Source organism: Macaca nemestrina, chromosome 20 (genome assembly GCF_043159975.1).
Source record: "Macaca nemestrina isolate mMacNem1 chromosome 20, mMacNem.hap1, whole genome shotgun sequence".
Taxonomy (NCBI): Eukaryota; Metazoa; Chordata; class Mammalia; order Primates; family Cercopithecidae; genus Macaca; species Macaca nemestrina.
The window spans coordinates 3,221,389-3,241,041 of record NC_092144.1 but is presented as its reverse complement, the minus strand read 5'-3'; the positions used below and the strand labels follow the sequence as shown (position 1 = coordinate 3,241,041).

The 19,653-nt window shown below is 58.6% G+C and overlaps 1 protein-coding gene across 6 annotated transcripts in view; it reads left to right on the top strand.

The window, feature by feature from the left end:
- Positions 1 to 732: 732 nt before the first annotated feature.
- LOC105485468 (phosphatidylinositol-4-phosphate 5-kinase type 1 gamma) overlaps positions 733 to 19,653 on the top strand; it is a 68,887-nt gene continuing 49,966 nt past the window's right edge. For 4 of the 6 annotated variants that reach the window (XM_071086227.1, XM_071086225.1, XM_071086224.1 and 1 more), the window contains exon 1: positions 733 to 905. In XM_071086227.1, coding sequence (XP_070942328.1) covers positions 812 to 905 — 94 coding nt within the window. In that variant the 5' untranslated portion in view covers positions 733 to 811. The remainder of the gene's footprint in view (positions 906 to 19,653) is intronic. The other 2 variants (XM_071086223.1, XM_071086228.1) reach the window with 1 other exon arrangement.

Here is a 19,653-nt window from a genome sequence, read left to right as displayed (position 1 = left end):
TCCAGTCTTTGTACACACTGCTTTTTTGTTTGTTTTTGAGACGAAGTCTGGAGTCTCACTCTGTCGCCCAGGCTGGAGAGCAGTGGCTCGATCTCTGCTCACTGCAAACTCTTCCCCCCGGGTGCAAGTGAGCCTCCTGCCTCAGCCTCCCGAGTAGCTGGGATTACAGGCACCTGCCACCACACCCAGTTAATTTTTGTATTTTTAGTCGAGACGGTTTTGCCATGTTGGCCAGGCTGGTCTTGAACTCCTGACCTCAGGTGATCCGCCTCCTCGGCCTCCCAAAGTGCTGGAATTACAGGCGCGAGCCACCACGCCCCGCCAGATCCATGCTACTGTCATGTGCTGCGCAGGTCCCTGTTACTGGCATGTGCTGTTTAGATCCATGTTATTGGCATGTGCTGTGTACATCCATATTATTGGCATGTGATGTATAGATCCATATTATTGGGATGTGTTGTGTAGTTCCATGTCTTTGGTATGCAGTGTGCACAGCAATGTTATTGTTACGTATCGTGCCTGTCAATCTTTCTCACCTAACACGATGGAATGGCGAGCCTGGCGCTGTCCTCCCACCCCTGGGCGCGAGGGGGCACTCGAGGCGCTCCTGGCCGCGGGTCGCACGCCGGCCCCGCCCCCGAGTCCCGATTGGCTGCGCGCCGTCCGCGGCGTCGCACGGACGTAGGCCCCGCCCCGTCCGCCCCGCGCCGGCCCGGCGCGCCCTCCCTTGGCCGGCGGCGCTTGTTGTTCGGCGGCGGCGGTCGCAGCTCGGGTCCCCCTCGGGCGCCCCCGCCGCCGTCCGCGCGCGGCCATGGAGCTGGAGGTGCCGGACGAGGCGGAGAGCGCCGAGGCGGGGGCCGTGCCCTCGGAGGCGGCGTGGGCGGCGGAGAGCGGGGCGGCGGCAGGTAACGGCCCGGCCTCCGGGGGCTGCGGCCCGCTGGGCTCGTCCGAGCGCTGAGGGTCGCGGGGCTGTGGGGCCGGGACTGGGGCTGCACGGTCGCTGCGGGGTCCCCGCTGGTTCCGGTAGCCTGGGGCGGGGCAGCCTCCTGGAGCCCCGGGGAGGACGGGGCTGGGGCCGCGCCGGGAAGTGGGAGGCCTGCGGGGTGCCACCTCCCGCCGCTCCAGGGCCGGGGGCGACTCGGCGTGGGCGCCGCTGGGGACCCCCCGTTCTGCCGGCCTCTGCTCGGATCCACTCCCCGGGGCTGCCCGGCGTGTGAGTGGCGGCTGCTTGGGTGGAGAAGGCGGGGGTCTCTGAGACCGTGCGTGTCCACCTCGTGATGTCACCTCCCTTTCTGTAAGTCCCCAGACCTGGGTCCGGGTGCACGACCTTTCCTCACCTTTCTGGGCCTCAGTTTACCTCCCTGCTACAATGAGGGGAGGAAAAGGGTGACATTTCAAGATGCCTCCACCGCCCCGGCTGTGCACACAGGGTGCCCTGTCGCCCCCTCTCCCTCTCCCCGAGCCTTCCCCCGGGACACACTGGTGGGGCTGCGGGCTGGGCGGGGGGCGCGGTTGTCTCATGCCCCTTTTGGCTGCTTCCTGGCCCTCCAGCCGGGTAGGTGCGGGCAGCTGGGCCTGCCCTTCTCTGGGGACGGTGTGCAGGGCCCAGAGGAAGGGAACAGTTCCTTCTCTGTCGAGGTCACAAGCTCCCAAATCGGAAGTTTCCGGATTCACAAAATCCTCTGCTCCTCCCAGGCAGCCGGCAGCAGCAACGTCTCTGTAGACACCCACACGGGCATCCGTCCTCCTTCTCCCCCCGGGCCTCCCGAAGCTTCCTTGGTTGGCAGGCGGGCAAGCGGGCGGGCGGGCGATGCGTGCTGCCTGGGAGTTGGGGGAGATGTCTGGAGAGAGAGAGAGTGTGGAAGTTATCAAGTCCCCCCCCCACCGCCCCCAGCCTTGAAAGACACTCGTGGCTTCCCTCCTGGCGGCCATCTGGAACTGCTTGGTGGATGACCCGGTTCCTTCCCCAGATCCAGTGGCCTCGCCCCTTTCTTTTCGGGCAGCCAGTGTCCTGGCCTGGCTAACACGAGACATGGTGGAGGAACCCAGGCAGGGCAGCAGGCCCCAGCCCGGGTTCCTTTCTCGGGCCCCCCAACTTCCGCTGTCAGCCCTCTGACCCCAGCTGGTCAGAGACAAAGTAACCCAGGACTCGCTGACCACGAGAAAACCGCACTGTGACCATTCATCTTATCAGGGGCTCTGGGAGCACTGGGGACAGATAAAGTTGCCAGCTGCAGGAGCCATGGCTGGGGCTGAGCATGGGCGGGGAGGGGACAGCTGGAAGGTCAGGGTCCGGCATCTCTGCCCATCCCTGAAATCCACAGAAATCGGACCCCAGCTGGCCATATATTGCCTCTGAAATTTTAAAATTCAGAGTTGCCTCATTCCTCCAACGCCATCTCTTCTATGTCAGTGCTGGTGAGTTTAGGTTGTGCCTGGCTGGGCCGCGGAGACCTGAGCACATAAAGGGGCCTGCTTGTTCTTCACCGAGATGGTTTCATGCCTCACTGGGGCTTCTCTGCCTTGGCAGAGGTATGTTGAGCCAGGAAATGAGGGGTGCTGAGCAGCGCCCCTGGCTTCTGTCCACTGTACGCCAGGAGTACCTCCCAGTTGTGACAGCCACAAGTGACCCAGACATTGTTCAGTGTCCCCTGGGGGCAGGACGGCCCTGGTGAGAAATGCCACACGTGTATGACTCTGTGAACTGCTTGCTTTTTATCTGTGGTCATCTGGAGTCTCCCCACCCTATGTTGGTATCGGTTTGTAGAGAGGGCGAGTGCCAGGCAGTGGTTAAGGGGGAGCCCCTGGAGTTGTTCCCACCAGGGTACCCCTCCCAGCTCCGCGCCTCAGTTGCTGTGTGGCTATCACTTCCCTGGGCTTCAGTGTCCTGTCTGTAAAATGGGGTGATGACCGTGTCTGCCGGGGGCTGGCTGAGCCTGGGATGAGTTGGCACTCACGCTTGGTGACTGTGTGCCGGTTGGCTGCCCCCTTCGGGCCTCTCCATCGTCAGTGCCTCCAGGCCCCTGCTGAGGCCCGTGCCGGTGGTTTCTGGAGTCAACTCTTGCTGTTAGAGGCGATGGTGACACCTTCCAGAAAGCTCAGCTACAGCGGGAGCCTTGTCCGACGGGCTGAGGGAGGCTGCCCGTTTCCCGTGGCACTGCCAGCTCCCAATGTCGTCGTCCTTGGCGATTTTGGCCGATCCGGTGGGAGGCAAAGCAATGTCTCGTTGGTGTTTAAAATCTGGTTCCTCTAATTGCCCGGGCTCCTGGCTCCCGAGACGTGGCCTGAATGGCGTCTCCACGGGCCATGGCTGTGGGGCACATGGGGGCCGTCTCGGGAAGGCCGGGTCTTGGGATGCGGCTGTGCCCGCTGTGGGGGCCGATGGCCCGTGGTGGGGTTTGGTCTGAGCTGTGGCCTGGGTGTGTCTGAGCCTCTTCCAGGCTGTCCTATCTCTGTGATGCCCCAGTACGCTCAGCTCCATCTCTGCCCCTGCCCCACTCCCGCGGCTGATCTGTCTCTATGATGCCCTGAAAGGTCAGCTCCATCTCTGCCCCTGTCCCACTCCCGCGGCTGATCTGGCTCTATGATGCCCTGAAAGGTCAGCTCCATCCCTGCCCCTGCCCCACTCCCGCGGCTGATCTGGCGGCAAATGATGTCAGCTTCACCTTCAGAACTGGCCCAGAACCCACTGACTCCTTCCCTGTCCTCTGCCTCCCCCGGGTCCAGCTTGGTCCTCCCCGGTCCAGTTCGACCCTCCCCAGTCCAGCCCGGTCTTCCCCGGTCCAGCTCGGTCCTCCTCCATCCAGCTCAGTCCTCCTTGCACCAGCTCGGTCCTCCTCCATCCAGCTCGGTCCTCCTCCATCCAGCTTGGTTCTCCTTCTCCCCTTGAGCCAGGCCCAGCGCTCCTGTTCTTCCTCTGCTCCCTGTCCCACATTCCAGGAGGACACCATTAAAAACCAGCAGCCCAAGTCCCACCCCTCCTCTGCTGGCAGCCCTCCATAGCTCCCACCTCCCTCAGGGTCAAAGACACAGTCCTCCTTGAAGCCCATCAGGCCCTGCACAGCCTGCGCCGGGCCCTTGCCCTCCCCTCCGCACTCTGATGCACGCCCATGGGCCCCTTGCTGTTCCTCCAGCACGCGGGGTGTGGTCCTGCCCCAGGGCCTTTGCACTGCTGTCCTCGCCCCCTGCCTGGAATGCCCCTCTTCCTTTCTGTGTCCTTCACTCCCTTAGCACTCTCTAGGTTTTGCGGGAGCATCTCCTCTCCGTGAGGCCTCCCCGCCCTGCTGTCACTACACAGCGGCCTCCCCTCCTCCGTCCCCTGCCCTCCCGGTTCCTCTTCCTTGTTTGTGTCACCATAGCACTTGTCACCACCTGAAACATATGGCTCTGCTGACGTGTTTTCTGACCACCTCCTCCTGAGCGAGAGCTCCGCCAGGGCCAAGGCTGTCTGTGCTGCTCCCGCGGCATCCCCTGCACCCGGAAGAGCTCAGCACAGGGCAGAGCCTGGTGAACATCAGGTGCACGAGGGCAGCAGTGCCAGGGAGGAAGGGCAGGGTAGAATGGGGTGACTGGGAAGGGCTTGCCAAGAAGGTGGCATCTGAGGGAGACCTGTGGGTGGTGGGCAGGAAGAGGGCATGGCCCCAGCAGAGGCCCCGCGTGCCTGGAGCACAGTGTAGTGTGGTCACAGGGCCGGGCAGGGAGTCAGCACCACCACCAGGGCCTCCCCTATAGCTGTGGTGGTCTGCATAAAAGGTCAGGGAGGCCTGGCATTGTGGCTTACACCCGTAATCCCAGCATTTTGGGAGGCTGAGGCAGGAGGATCACTTGACCTCAGGAGTTTGAGACCAGCCTGGGGCAACGTAGCAAAACCCCGTCTCTACTAAAAAAAATTAAAAGAAGTAACTAGATGTAATGGCATGCACCTGTAGTTCCAGCTACTCAGGAGGCTGAGGCAGGAGGATCACCTGAGCCTGGGAGGCCGAGGCTGCAATGAGCTGTGATCGTGCCACTGCACGCCTGAGTAACAGCGAAATTGTGTCTCAACAACCACAACAACAAAAAAGGGTCAGTGGGATTGTGGTGTCTCTTGTTGCAAGTCAACAGGGCCCAGGCGGAGTCTGAGGACGCTGGGGACGGAAAGTTCCTCATTCTGTCCCGCCCTGGCCTCCTCCCAGGATGCAGGTCAGGCACTGTGACTGCCGCAGCCTGGGTGTCCCGGTGGAGAGGCCTCGGGAGCCGGCCCTCCTGGGTTCACACCCAGCGCCACTGCATGCCAGCCGGGGACCATGTGGCCTTGGTGTCCCTGTCTGTAAAGTGGGCGTGATGGCTGCTTTTCTCCTGGGCTGCGTGGAGAATCGAGGGGTAAAGCCCTTAGAAGGCACAGGGCAGGCAGCCGGCCCCGCGAGAGAGCTAGGATGCCCCCTCCCTCCCAGGTTGCCGTTGGAGGAGGAGTCCCCTTCGTGTGCTGCTTCCGGGGGGGGACCAGGTGCCAAGCGAGCTCACCTGGGTGCTGGGGTCCACCGTGGGAGTCAGGGCTCGCGAAAGCGTGGGGTCCATTCCTGCAGGTCCTCGCATGGGCTCCAGACCTTTGTTGAATACCTCATGTGGGCCGGGTGGGGCTCAGGGTGCCCGGTCTTTTGGTGCCAACGGGACTCCCTCGCTGACCCCTTGGAGCCCTCAGTTGCTGGGCGTCAGGCTGTGGATGGCAACAAGTGGCCACATGAGCCCCAGCCCGAATCTGTCCATGCCAGTTCTTGTCGACAAAGTTTTATTGGCAACAGCCACACCATTTGTTCCTTTGCCGGCCTTGGTGGCCTCCATGCTGCAGCGGCAGAGCTGGGAGCTGAGTGTCACGCTTGGGACTGCGTGTTCTGCAGAGCCAAAAACATTTGCTGCCCGGGCCTTTACGGAAGATGTTTGCCCAGCCCAGAGCCGGGCTGCATTGGGAGGTGGTGAGTGTGGGGAGGGTACCTGGGAGGTCGAGTGGCCAGGCCTGTGACAGCCAAGGACTCGGAGGCAGGTGACTGTCGCCACGAGCTGAATAAGGATGGGCTGTGGCTCAGGTGACATAGGCGGTGGGACAGCCGCGCCGAGCCCGTGGGGTGGGAACGTGCTGCACCCACTTGAGCTGCAGAAGTGAAGTCCGTGCGGTGCGAGAGGGTCGCGTGAGGTCGGACGTGAGGACAGCGGGCGGCACTGGCGTCTGAGTGGGGCGGCGAGCACCCATTCGCAGCCCCGGCGCCTGGTGGGGGATGGTCTGTGGGCAGCCATGCTCTGTGGGGTTGGGGCAGGTGTCCAGGTGAGTGGTGCCGGTGCCTGGACAGGGCATGGGGAGGTGAGGGCTGGTGAGGGAGATGAGGGGCCCGGAAGGATTTTGGCCCAAGCCCTGGAGCTGGTGGCCAGGGTGGCGAGGACTAAGGACAGAGCAGGACTGTGGGACAGAGCAGGACAGCCCAGGCTCTGTGGCAGGTGTGTGCCGATGTGGGATGAGCAGACAGTGGGGACCCCCAAAGCAGGGGGAGCCTCCAGGAGTCTGGGCGGGGTGGTCCCAGAGCCTGGTGTGAACTGAGCTGAGCCTGCCTTGGCCACGGAGACCCGTGTGCCTCTGAGCAAGTGACTTCTCTTTGTTTTAAAATTTTTTTTTTTTTTTTTGAGAGGGAGTCTGGCTCTGTCGCCCAGGCTGGAGTGCAGTGGCCGGATCTCAGCTCACTGCAAGCTCCGCCTCCCGGGTTTACGCCATTCTCCTGCCTCAGCCTCCCGAGTAGCTGGGACTACAGGCGCCCGCCACCTCGCCCGGCTAGTTTTTTTTGTATTTTTTAGTAGAGACGGGGTTTCACCGTGTTAGCCAGGATGGTCTTGATCTCCTGACCTCGTGATCCGCCCGTCTCGGCCTCCCAAAGTGCTGGGATTACAGGCTTGAGCCACCGCGCCCGGCCTGTTTTAAAATTTTAAAACTTTTTGTAGAGATGGGGTCTCACTATGTTTTCCAGGGTCCAAGGGTCTGTCCCAAGCAGCCCTCCTGCCTCCGCCTCCCAAAGTGCTGGGATTACAGGCATGGCCCCGACGGTGGCCCCTTCTTTGCCTTTTGGAACGACAGCTGCAGGTGTCCTGAGTACTTGGCAGGACAGGGATGGGTGAGGGCCCAGCCCCTGGGAAGCTGCATGACCTGGGTCTTTCTTTTTTTTTTTTTTTTTTTTGAGACGGAGTCTTGCTGTGTCGCCCAGGGTGGAGTGCAGTGGCCGGATCTCAGCTCACTGCAAGCTCCGCCTCCCGGGTTTTTTACGCCATTCTCCTGCCTCAGCCTCCCGAGTAGCCGGGACTACAGGCGCCCACCACCTCGCCCGGCTAGTTTTTTGTATTTTTTTTTTTTTTTTTTTTTTGAGACAGAGTCTTGCTCTGTCGCCCAGGCTGGGGTGCAGTGGCCGGATCTCAGCTCACTGCAAGCTCCGCCTCCCGGGTTTTAGACCATTCTCCTGCCTCAGCCTCCTGAGTAGCTGAGACTACAGGCGCCCGCCACCTCGCCCGGCTAGTTTTTTGTATTTTTTAGTAGAAACGGGGTTTCACCGTGTTAGCCAGGATGGTCTCGATCTCCTGACCTCGTGATCCGCCCGTCTCGGCCTCCCAAAGTGCTGGGATTACAGGCTTGAGCCACCGCGCCCGGCCGACCTGGGTCTTTCTTTACAGATGGGGAAACCGAGGCTCCAGGAGGGCTGGAAAGTCCACACAGGGTGGGGCCGTGAACGAGGAGCGGGGCCTAGGCCTCCCTGCTTCCTGCTGCCTGCCACCTGGCTTGGGCAGCATGTCCCTTTACACAGGACCAGGCTGGGCAAGACCCTGTAAGGATTTGCCGGCAGGCGCCAGCTGGACAGGGGCCCGTGGTGGTGCCAGTGCTCGTGGGGATTACAGCCTGAGGGGATTAGCTCGGAGCCCCTGCACCTGCCTCCCCGCCATGCTGAGAGGCCAGCTTGGGAGGGGCTGGAGTTGAGCATGAGGGCCCCCAGGTGCCTGAGCTGACGTGTGGGTGCCAGGGGACCGGGCCTCTGGCTGAGTGAAGAGAGGACCCCAGCACCCTGCCTGGCCGCTGTCCTCCACTCAGGCGGGGCTGCTGATGACGGTTTGGGGGAGTGGGTTGCGGTTCGGATATCGCCAACATGTGCTCTCCTATGTGTGCTTTGGCCGGGTGCTGGGGGCCAGGGAAACAAGAAGGCCAGGCCCCCGAAGGAACTCTGGAAGTGGGGCCAGGATGTGCAGACAGCAAAGAAAAGCAAAACACGCAACGCAGTGGACGAGACAAGTGCTGGGGGGAAGAGCTGAGCAGAGGAGGGGAGAGAGCGGCAGAGGAGGTGCCCTCAAGGCCGGGGACTCGGGGGTCATGCTTGAACAGAGGTCCAGGGGAAGCCAGGGGGTCGTGGAAGTGTGGGGGGAGCCCTCCAGCAGAGGCACTGTGCAAAGGCCCTGGGGCAGGACCACGCCTGGTGTTTTAGAGGAACAGTGAGGAGGGGAGGGTAGGGAGGGGACGGGGCAGGGTGTGCAGGGCCTTGTGGGCTGCAGGGAGGACTTGGGCTTTGACCCCGAGGGAGGTGGGAGCCATGGAGGGCTGAGGGCAGAGGAGGGTTGGGCCCCGACTCAGGAGCTCACAGGCACCCCCTGGTGGCTGCTCTAGGGAGGACAGATGGGGTGAGGGCGGGAGCTGGGCTAGGGGAACCAGGGCAGAGGGGAACATGAGCAGTGGGCCACCTGGGATGGATTTTGGGAGCAGAGCCAGCAGGACCTTTTGAAGGGTTGAGTGTGGGGCTGAGGGGGCTTGAGTTTGATATCAAGGTTTGAGCCTGAGCCCTGGAAGGACAGAGCCACCGTCAGCCAAGATAGATGCAGGAAGGGCAGCGTGGGGGCCGCCAGTGCCCAGCATGGCCGAACTGCGTGTAAGACCCCAGGAGCCCCTGTGGGGAGCGTCGGGGGCAGTGGGGAGAGCCGGCAATGGGACTGGGTGGGGCCGTCAGGACCCTGGTGGTGGCCGTGCTCAGTGGACGGTGTCTCCGTTCCGTCGCGCTGTTGGCAGGAGGACAGCTGAGATGAGCGGGTTCGGTTGCTAGCCGCTCCATGCCTCAGTTTCCTCATTTGGAAAGCAGGGTCCCTTGAGGATTAGATGAGTCAATGCACACAAAAGGCTCAGAGCCGGCCCTGCCCATGGTGAGCGCCCAGGGAGCAGGGAGGGGGACGTGAGCGGGCAGTTCCCACTGTGCGCCCTTCCCGTGCGGTGCTGGGCCTGGCCACCTATGTGCGCTGACATCAGCAGGGCTGCTTGGGCAGGGAAAAGAGCCTGGGGTGGGAGTAGCTGCCTTGGGGCCCCGTGCCTGCAGCCCCAGTGCATCCATGTCTGGCTGGTCCATCCTCCTGGGGCGAATGCATTTCCCCAGGCGCATATGAGTCAGCCTGGCTTGGCGTCTGCTGCTAAAACAAACATCCCCGCTCTCCTGGCCATCCCAGAGGCTTGTTTCTTGCTTGTGTTGGGGGCTATGGTGGTTTTGCTCCCCTGATCTCTCAGATCCAAGTTGACAGAGGTGCTGTCACCCTCAGTGCAGTAAAGGTTCCATACTTCTGTAACCCAGAAAGGTGGTACGTGTATTAAAATGCACTGTGATTGGTTTTAATCAGGTCTGGTGAGGCCAAGAGAGCAGGAGGTGACTGCTATTGAAAAGCTCTTGTGCCGGGCGTGGTGGCTCAAGCCTGTAATCCTAGCACTTTGGGAGGCCAAGACGGGCGGATCATGAGGTCAGGAGATCGAGACCATCCTGGCTAACATGGTGAAACCCCGTCTCTACTAAAAATACAAAAAACTAGCCAGGCGAGGTGGCGGGCGCCTGTAGTCCCAGCTACTCGGGAGGCTGAGGCAGGAGAATGACGGGAACCCGGGAGGCAGAGCTTGCAGTGAGCTGAGATCTGGCCACTGCACTCCAGCCTGGGCGACAGAGCGAGACTCTGTCTCAAAAAAAAAAAAAGAAAAAAGAAAAGCTCTTGTGTTACAGTTCCCGAGAGAAGGGGCCCGACTGTGACCCACGCAGGGTGAAGGGGCCCGACTGCGACCCACGCAGGGCCACCCCATGCAGCACTGGCGTCAGGCAGGAGCCAGAGGGCAGAATGGTCGGGCCAGGGCCTGTGTGAGGCTTTGGTGGGAAGGAACGGGCCAGGCGGGGTAGGTGGGCTGGGTGTGCCTGGGATGGGCTGGTTTGACCCCCAGCTGTTTGCAGCTCCTGGCTGTTGGGGTGGTCCCTGGTCTGGGAGCTAGCCCTGGGGTGATTCAGGACAGGGAACCTGGGCTTGGCACGTGAGAGTTTGATGAGGCGTGTGGGCTCGCAGTTGGTTGCTCTGCACGTCACAGTGCGCTCGCAGCAATCCGCTAACCCTGGAAGGGGCAGTCATCCCCAGATCAGCGAGGCACCAAGATGTTGTAAAATCCGGAAAACAAAACGCAGCATCAGCACTGTACAGACCGGGCGCTCGTGTTCCGGCAGCAGAGGATGCGTCCGTCTCTCCCATCCTCACCAGCCATATGGGCGCGAGGTGACTTCTTCCCTCCCTGCGTCATTGCAACGTATATTCATCTTCCTGTGACTCAGAGAAAAAGTCCTCGTGGATCTTCTCAGCATTTCCTCTTTGTTTTCTTGGAACTGCGTTTCCACAAGGGGAGCAGAAACCACTCGAGGAGAAGGGACTCGCCCCACAGGAGCTCCTTCGAGCTCCTCCCAACGGTCACCTGTGTTTCTATCAGAGCTAGAAAATGGAGTGTCCCCACCAGGGAGACAGGGTCACCACCGAGGCCGGCTCCGAGCTGCCTCAGCTCCTGCAAGCTCCATGGCCCCGGCCTCGACCCTCCCCGGCCCATTTTCCTTGCACAGTTCCTTCTTGTAAGCACACACATGTCAGGTTGAACTCTGACCTCATTTTCTGGGACCTGTATGATTGTGTCTTTCCCAGTCTACAGTTACCTATTACCATCTTGTTGATTCGTAGGAGCTCTTTATTTGTTATGGCAGCTATTCATGTATTGGTGACACAAGTGCAAGTACTTCTTTGCCCATCTTCTCCTATGATGATCGTTAACACTCGGCAGGTATTTTGGGGTTTATGTGGTCAGACTTATCATTCTTGCCTTTTTTGGTTTCCTAGTTTGGTGTCATGGATGGGAAAGTCTTCCTGTTCTGAGGTTATGATTAAATTCTGCTAAGACTTTTATAACTTAGCTTCTTTTTTGTTCACAATTTTTTTTTTTTTTTTTTTTTTTGAGATGGAGTCTCGCTCTGTCACCCAGGCTGGAGTGCAGTGGCCGGATCTCAGCTCACTGCAAGCTCCGCCTCCTGGGTTCACGCCATTCTCCTGCCTCAGCCTCCGGAGTAGCTGGGACTACAGGTGCCCGCCACCTCGCCCGGCTAGTTTTTTTGTATTTTTTAGTAGAGGCGGGGTTTCACCGGGTGAGCCAGGATGGTCTCGATCTCCTGACCTCATGATCCGCCCATCTCGGCCTCCCAAAGTGCTGGGATTATCTTTTTTTTTTTTAAGACAGTGTCTCACTGTGTCACCCAGGCTAGAGTTCAGTGACGTGATTGTAGCTTGCTGCAGCCTCAACCTCCTGGGTTCAAACCAGCCTCCTAACTCGCTGGGACTGCAGGTGTGCGCCACTGTGCATGGCTAATTTTTAATCTTCTGTGGAGACAGGGTCCTGCCATGTTGCCTGGTCTGGTCTTCAGCTCCTGGCCTCAAGTGATCCTCTTGCCTTGGCTTCCCAAAGTGCTGGGGTTACAGGCGTGAGCCAGTGCGCCTGGCCTATTTCTGGACTTTCTGTTCTGCTCCATTCCTCTGCCTTTGCCTTCATGCTACAGCCATATTTTGTCTTGAACAAATGATAACATGTTCACAGTTAAAAAAAAAAAAAAAAAGGGCCGGGTGCGGTGGCTCAAGCCTGTAATCCCAGCACTTTGGGAGGCCGAGACGGGCGGATCACGAGGTCAACAGATCGAGACCATCCTGGCTAACCCGGTGAAACCCCGTCTCTACTAAAAAATACAAAAAACTAGCCGGGCGAGGTGGCGGGCGCCTGTAGTCCCAGCTACTCGGGAGGCTGAGGCAGGAGAATGGCGTAAACCCGGGAGGCCGAGCTTGCAGTGAGCTGAGATCCGGCCACTGCACTCCAGCCCGGGCGACAGAGCGAGACTCTGTCTCAAAAAAAAAAAAAAAAAGTAGTCAGATGTGCAGTGAGTAAAAGGCGAGTCCCACCTCACCCTCTCCATCTCTGCGGATAACGACTGTCACCGCAGGTGTTTCTCTGGTCCGTACACTTGGGCCTCAGATTATATTAGGCTTTTAAAAATAGTGTGTTTGGAAAGCTTTCCAGTCTATAGAAGGGGCAGGAATGCTACAGTGAACACCCATACAGCCCGCACAGAGATCTGCCAGCTGCTAACGTTTTGCCATGTCTTTATCATTCTGTGTGTGTGGGAGTGTGTGTGTTAGTGTGTGCGTGTGTGCGAGTCTGTGTGTGTGAGTGCGTGAGGTAGCGTGTGCATGTGTGATTTTGTCAGGCCATTTGCATGTTGGTTGCTGGCACGGTGCCTCTCTGCCTGAAGCAGCCAGTTCCGTTATTTGTGGTAGTTCTTTATTTTATTTTAATTATTTTATTATTTATTTATTTATTTTTTTTTTGAGACGGAGTTTTGCTCTTTAGCCCAGGCTGGAGTGCATCTCGGCTCACCGAAACCTCCGTCTTCCGGTTTCAAGCGATTCTCCTGCCTCAGCCTCCTGAGTAGCTGGAATTACAGGCTCCCGCCACCACGTCCGGCTGATTTTTTGTATTTTTAGTAGAGATGGGTTTTCACTATATTAGCCAGGCGGGTCTCGAACTCCTGATCTCGTGATCCACCCACCTCAGCCTCCCAAAGTGCTGGGGTTACAGGCGTGAGCCACCGCGCTGGGCCTGTTTGTGGTAGTTAGTTTGTGACGCTGCTGCAGACATTTCAGGCGCACACTGAGCCCTGACTCCAGGGGAAACCCAAGGTTGGGTTCCTGTGAGCCTCTGGGCACCACGTTTCCATCAGCCAGTCGATAACGTGACCTTGTTGTGTGTCCGTTTCTATTTCAAGGCATCTTTCTTTAGGGCTGGGCGCGATGGCTCACGTCTGTAATCCTAGCACTTTGCGAGGCTGAGGCAGGAGAATCGCTGGATCGCTTGAGCCCAGGAGTTTGAGGCTGCTGTGAGCCGTGATTGCGCCACTGCACTCCAGCCTGGGCGACAGAGTGAGATCCTAAGAACATTTTAAAGACACCCATGTTGTTGATTTATCCACAGGGAGCTCACGGACCGCAGGCCTTGCGCCAAGCCCGCCCCCTCCCCGCCCATGCTGGGCACTTTCCCGGCCCCACCCCCCCTTCGCAGGCTCTGGGTTGCGGGCGAGGCCAGAAGGGGGACCCCGGGGCATGTATTCAGCTGGGTGGGGGCTTAAAAACGGGGTAGGGGGCTGTGGCCACGTGGGCAGGGGTCCCCCTCCCTCGACCGGCCCGCTCGGTGTCTGTCTCTTGCTCTCGTTCTCCCCCCTCTCTCTTCTCTCTCTTTCCACTCTCAGTCCTGTTTGAGCAAAGCTTCTCTCACTGCGGGTTTCTCCGCGGGCTCATCCCGGTCTCTAGCCCTGAGGGACACGAAACCACCTGAGGACAATGCCTGGGGGGCAATTTCAACAGCACAATCACCTGCAAAACTGCAAAACACACGCAGACCTCAGTGGACCAGGGAAAGCCAGGTGCTCACAGCAGGAGCTGAAACCAGGGGCGAGGGGCCTCACCGGAGCCACCTGGGGATGTGTGTGCCCCAAAGTACTGGTGATGCTGCCCTGGAAATAGCCTTCCGGTCTTCCAGACCCCTCCCCGCCCACAGCAGGGGGCCAGGGGCCGTCCCACCCGCAGATGAGGAACACACAAGCCCCTGGAGGCTGCCCTGCGGCACTCTGCTCTGTTTCCCACCGCGGCCTAACCTCAGGCTCCGGGCGGAATTCCCTTCAGGGCCACCGTACTCGCCGGAGGGACCCTGGAGGACAGGGACGCTGGGGAGCCAGCCGCGAGGGGCGTCCACCTCTGCTGTGCTGGAGACGGAGCGCGCAAAGGGGTGGGGACCCCGCGCAGACCCTGGCTGCGGGAACCTCAGCTCGGGGCCCATCAGAATCTCCCGCAACCCGCACGGGCCGGGCTTCCCCCAGGGGCCGGCGTGTCCTGTGGACCCTGACCCGTCCACCTGCTGACTGGCCACGCCCCACAGCCTCCGGCACCGACCCGCCCAGAAGCTTGGTGCTGACGTTGGAGCCTCTTTCTCCCTGGACACTGGGGCCCTGGGATATGGTCCAACAGCTCGGGGCCTGTGGAGTTCTGGACGCTCCGCCCGCCCGCGCAGGGCTTCCTGTTTACCGCCCTGGCTCCTGCCCGCCTGCCTGCTGGGGAAAGCGATGACTCTGCGGCCTGGTGGGGAGCACCCAGCAGGGAGAAGGGAAAACGGGGCAAGGAGGAGGGGCGGCCGACTACTCCGGTGGAACGCAGGCTGTCCCCCCACTGTGCTGGGGTCCCCCAGATGTACCCTCCCCTGCAGCCAGCTCACCCCCTCGTTGCTGTGTCCTGCAAGTGTCCTGTGCGTGTGTGTGCATGTGTCCGTGTATGTGTGCGTGTGTCTGCGTATGTATGTGTGCATGTGTGTGTCTGCATGTGTGCATGTGTATGTGCATGTATGTGTGCATGTGTGTGCATATCTGCATGTGTGCATGTGTGTGCGTGTGTATCTGTGTGTGTGTGCGTGTATCTGCGTGTGTGTGCGTGTATCTGCGTGTGTGTATGCACGTGTCCGTGCGTGTGTGCATCTGTGTGTGTGCATGTGTGCGTGTGTGTGCATGTGTGCACGTGTGTGCGTGTATGTACATCTGTGTCCCCTTCTCACAGGCCCTCACCGCTCCCTGCCCCTGTGGGTCCTTGCTTCCTTTCCTGCCCTGCGTTTGGGACATATACCTTGTTTTGCACTTGGAGTTCTTTTTTTTTTTCTTTTTCTTTTTCTTTTTTTTTTTGAGATGGAGTCTCGCTCTGTCGCCCAGGCTGGAGTGCAGTGGCCAGATCTCAGCTCACTGCAAGCTCCGCCTCCCAGGTTCACGCCATTCTCCTGCCTCAGCCTCCCGACTAGCTGAGACTACAGGCGTCCGCCACCTCACCCGGCTAGCTTTTTGTATTTTTTAGTAGAGACGAGGTTTCACCCTGTTAGCCAGGATGGTCTCGATCTCCTGACCTCATGATCCGCCCGTCTCGGCCTCCCAAAGTGCTGGGATTACAGGCTTGAGCCACCATGCCTGGAATGCACTTGGACTTCTTACTTAGTGTTTTTTCATTTGAGACTGAGTCTTTGCCGCCCAGGCTGGAATGCAGTGGCACAATCTCGACTCATTGCAACCTCCGCCTCTCAGGTTCAAGTGATTCTCCTGTCTCAGCCTCCTGAGTAGCTGGGATTACAGGCACGTGCCACCACACTTGGCTAATTTTTGTATATATATATTTTTTAATAGAGACTGGGTTTCTCCATGTTGGTCAGGCTGGTCTCAAACTCCTGACCTCGTGATCTGCCCACCTTGGCCTCCCAAAGTGCTGGGATCACAGGTGTGAGCCACCGCGCCCGGCCTTAAATTCTTTTTAAATAGCAACTTTATTGGGATATAATTCACAGACCCTACGTTTTACCTATTTGTAGTGTGTACATGTGTTCATAGGTTTTAGTATGTTCACAGTTGTACAGCTCTCCCCTCTTATTCCAGAATATTCTCATCAGCCAAAAGCTGTCCATGGAGAGCTCATTAACTGTCGCTGCCACCCCTCCTCCAACCCCTGACAACACCTCACTCACTTTCTGGGCATTTCATAGAAGTGGGAAAATGGGGCCAGGTGCGGTGGCTCATGCCTGTGATCCCAGCACTTTGGGAGGCCGAGGCGGACGGATCACAAGGTCAGGAGATAGAGACCATCCTGGCTAACACGGTGAAACCCCGTCTCTACTAAAAATACAAAAACAATTAGCCAGGCACGGTGGCGGGTGCCTGTAGTCCCCGTCTCTACTAAAAATACAAAAACAATTAGCCAGGCGCTGTGGCGGGTGCCTGTAGTCCCAGGTACTTGGGAGGCTGAGGCAGGAGAATGGCGTGAACCCGGGAGGCGGAGCTTGCAGTGAGCCGAGATCACGCTACTGCACTCCAGCCTGGGCGACAGAGCGAGACTCCGTCTCAAAAAAAAAAAAAAAGGGAAAATGGGATCACACTTCTGTGTCCTCTCGCTGAGCGTGACGTCCTCCAGGTGCGTCTGCGCTGCGGCCTGTGTCAAAGCCTCGTCCTTTTCACAGCTGAGTCCCGCCCCAGCATGTGGATGGCCAGGCTGTGCTGGCCCATTCACCCAACGATGGACGCCTGGGCTGCTTCCCCCTTTTGGCTGTTGTGGATGTGCCGCTGCGAACATTTGCATAGTTTTTGTGTGGACGGAGGTTTTCACTTCTCTTGAGTTGATGTCCAAGGGTGGGATTGCGGGGCCGCAGAAACCTGGTGTGGGACGGTTTGAGGAACTGTCAGACTGTTTCCCACGGTGGCTGCAGCGTCTTACATTCCCGCCGCGGCAGACAGGGCTCCTCATTTTTCCACATCTTCACCAGCTCTTCTTGTTGTCTGTGCTTCTTGTTTTCTGAGACAGGCTCTCACTCTGTTGCCGAGGCTGGAGTGCAGTGGTGCGATCCTCCCACCTTAGCCTCCCAAGTAGCCGGAACTATAGGTGCCGCCACCACCCCCAGCTAATTTTTGTATTTTTGTAGAGACACGGTCTTGCTCTGTTGCCCAGGCTGGTCTCAAACTCCTGGACTCAAGCCATCCTCCCTGTTTGGCCTCCCGAAGCGTTGAGATGAGTTGAGATGACAGGTGTGACACTGCCTGGCCTGGTTCTTATTAGTGACTTGTGAGTTCGTGTCTTTTAGATGTGGGGCCCTCACCACATAGATGATTCAAATCTTTCTACCATTCTACAGGTCCAGTTTCTTGCTGGTGTCCTGTGAGGCACAAAAGTCTTGATGAAGTTCACTTGATCTGTCTTTATTTTATTTATTTTTCTCGAGACAGAGTCTTGCTGTGTCGCCCAGGCTGGAGGTCAGTGGCGTGATCTCAGCCCACTGCAACCTGTGCCTCCCAGGTTCAAGCCAGTCTTCTGCCTCAGCTTCCAGAGTAGCTGGGATTACAGGTGTGCACCACCACGCCTGGCTAATTTTTGTATTTTTGGTAGAGACAGGGTTTTACCATGTTGGCCAGGCTGCTGTCGAACTGCTGACCTTAGGTGATTCGCCCTTTAGGAGGATCAGCCTCCCAGAGTGCTGGGATTACAGGTGTGAGTCACTGCCTGGCTAGGAAACTTGCTGTAAAGGGCTGAGGAGTAAATTTTTTAGCTTTTACTCAAGTACGGTGGCTCACGCCTGCTTCGGGAGGCCAGGGTAGGAGGATCCCTTGAGCCCAGGAGTTTGAGGCCAGCCTCGGCAACGACGCGAGACCTCCTTTTTCTCTGAAAAAGAAAAGAATTAGCCAGACGTGGTGGCGCCTGTAGTCCCAGCTACTCAGGAGGCTGAGGCAGGACAATCACTTGAGCCCAGGAGTTGGAGGCTGCAGAGGTAATGATGGCACCACTGTGCTCCAGCCTGGGTGACAGTGCAAGACCCCGTCTCTACAAAAAAAATCTAGATGAGCATTTTAGGGTTTGTGGTCCAGGTGGTCTCTGTCACGACTCCTCCACGCTGCGGTTTTAGCACTTAAGGAGCCAGACAATTTGTGAAGAAATGGTTGTGGCTGTGTTCCAAGAAAACTTTCTTTAGTGGGCTGCATTTGGCCCCTGGACTGTGGTTTGCCAGCCCCTGCTTTAGACAGTCTCTGTAGGACCCTATGACTTCAACATAATCAGCGAGACTCCTGTCTTTTTACCTGTGCTGAAGTTTAGGAGAAAGTTCTAGAATTGAAGTTGCTGCCAACGGCACACACATTAGAAATGCTGCCAGGCTGCCCCTGGGGGTGAACCCATTGACACTGGCATCACCCCGGCTGTGTGAGGACACCCTGCGTCTCCCCCCGATTGCTGGCAGCCAGTTTCATATCACGTCTTTTATCATGAGAGGGGTCTGGGCGTCTTTCTCAGATGTTCACACTGTTTGTTTTCTTCTTCTTTGCCTGTTTTACAAGTTGACTGTGTTAATGCTTTGAGAAAAGCCTCATTTCTATAAATAAAAATGACAAAATATGTATTTCAAACCGCACCAAAGGATGCAAGTTGCAAAGTAAGAGACCTTCCCCCATCCAACACCCAGAAATAACTTGGAACCTTCTAAGATTCACGTGTCTGGCCCTGACTGCTGAATGACGTGTCTACAGTGGTGGAAGCCGCGTAGCACTAAGAGCTTGAGTTCTCCTGGTGGGTCACAGGGAACCAGATCCTGGTGCTCAGAGGGAGACAGCCGCCCGGAACTTTGCTGCCTGGGCCCTACGTGCCGGGTGACCTTGAGCAGGTGGTGGTCCCACTCTGGGTGTGTCTGTGGTGGAAGTCATGGATTATGCAACAGACCACTGCCACACTGAGAGGATTCACACCACAGTGCTTTAGCTGTCGGTTTCTCGGGCTTGGCTGAGCTCAGCAGGTTGGTTCTTCCCCATCACTGCTGTTGGCCTGGATCACCTAGGCAGCGGCATCTGGCTGGTGCCGGCACACCCCGGTGGCCTCCTCTCCCAGGCCTCTCTCTGCATCACTGCTGCTGTCCAGCCTGGCCCCAGCATCGTACTGGAGGGATCCCAAGAGAGCAGAGGCTGATGGGAGAACTCACCGCCCCCCCCGCCCCGTGTCACTTCTGCATCATGTGATTGGCCAAAAGCAGGGCTTGAGACCTGCCCACTTTCAAGGGGAGGGAGGTCGGCCCCGCCCCTGGGACCAAAGGGATCCTGGCAGGCAGCAGGTGTCCCCATCTGTGCAGTGAGTGCTGTGAGATCGTGCGCTGGCTGATGTGTGGGGGGTGAGGGGGTGGCAATGAGCTCATCTTGTTTGATGCCTCTAATTATAAGGCAAAAAAGTGCTCATGCATGACTGGTGTGGTTACCACCGCCGCACTGTGAGCGGGAGGCTCTTCTTTTCGGTCTGTCTTTATTTTGAAGCATCGTGAGGTCCAGTGGGTGACACAGAGGCCATTTCCCAGCCAGGAGGCTGTGGGCGGTGCTCCAGGCACCGAAGCGTCTGCTCTGCCTCTCCTGTGCTGGGGGCCGGGCCTGCTGCAGAGTCATCACTGGCCAGGGTGCCAGGGGCTCCAACGTGGGGGAGGCGTGGGACTGCCCAGGAGGGGAAGTGGGGGCTGGCTGTGCTCTGCTCAGGACTCTCCGGTTGTGCCCGGACAGATCCCAACTCTCCAGACACGATTCTGCCCTGGGGCCTTTGCACTGGCTGTGCCTCTGCCTGGGAGGCCCCTCCGCCCTTCCCCTGCCCGGCTCCTCCTCACTCTCCTCCCATCCCTGCTGTGGTGACGCAGCCTGGGGCCTGACCTCCTGGAATCAGGTGCGTCCACCCCCACGTTTTTGCTGCATGATCTCA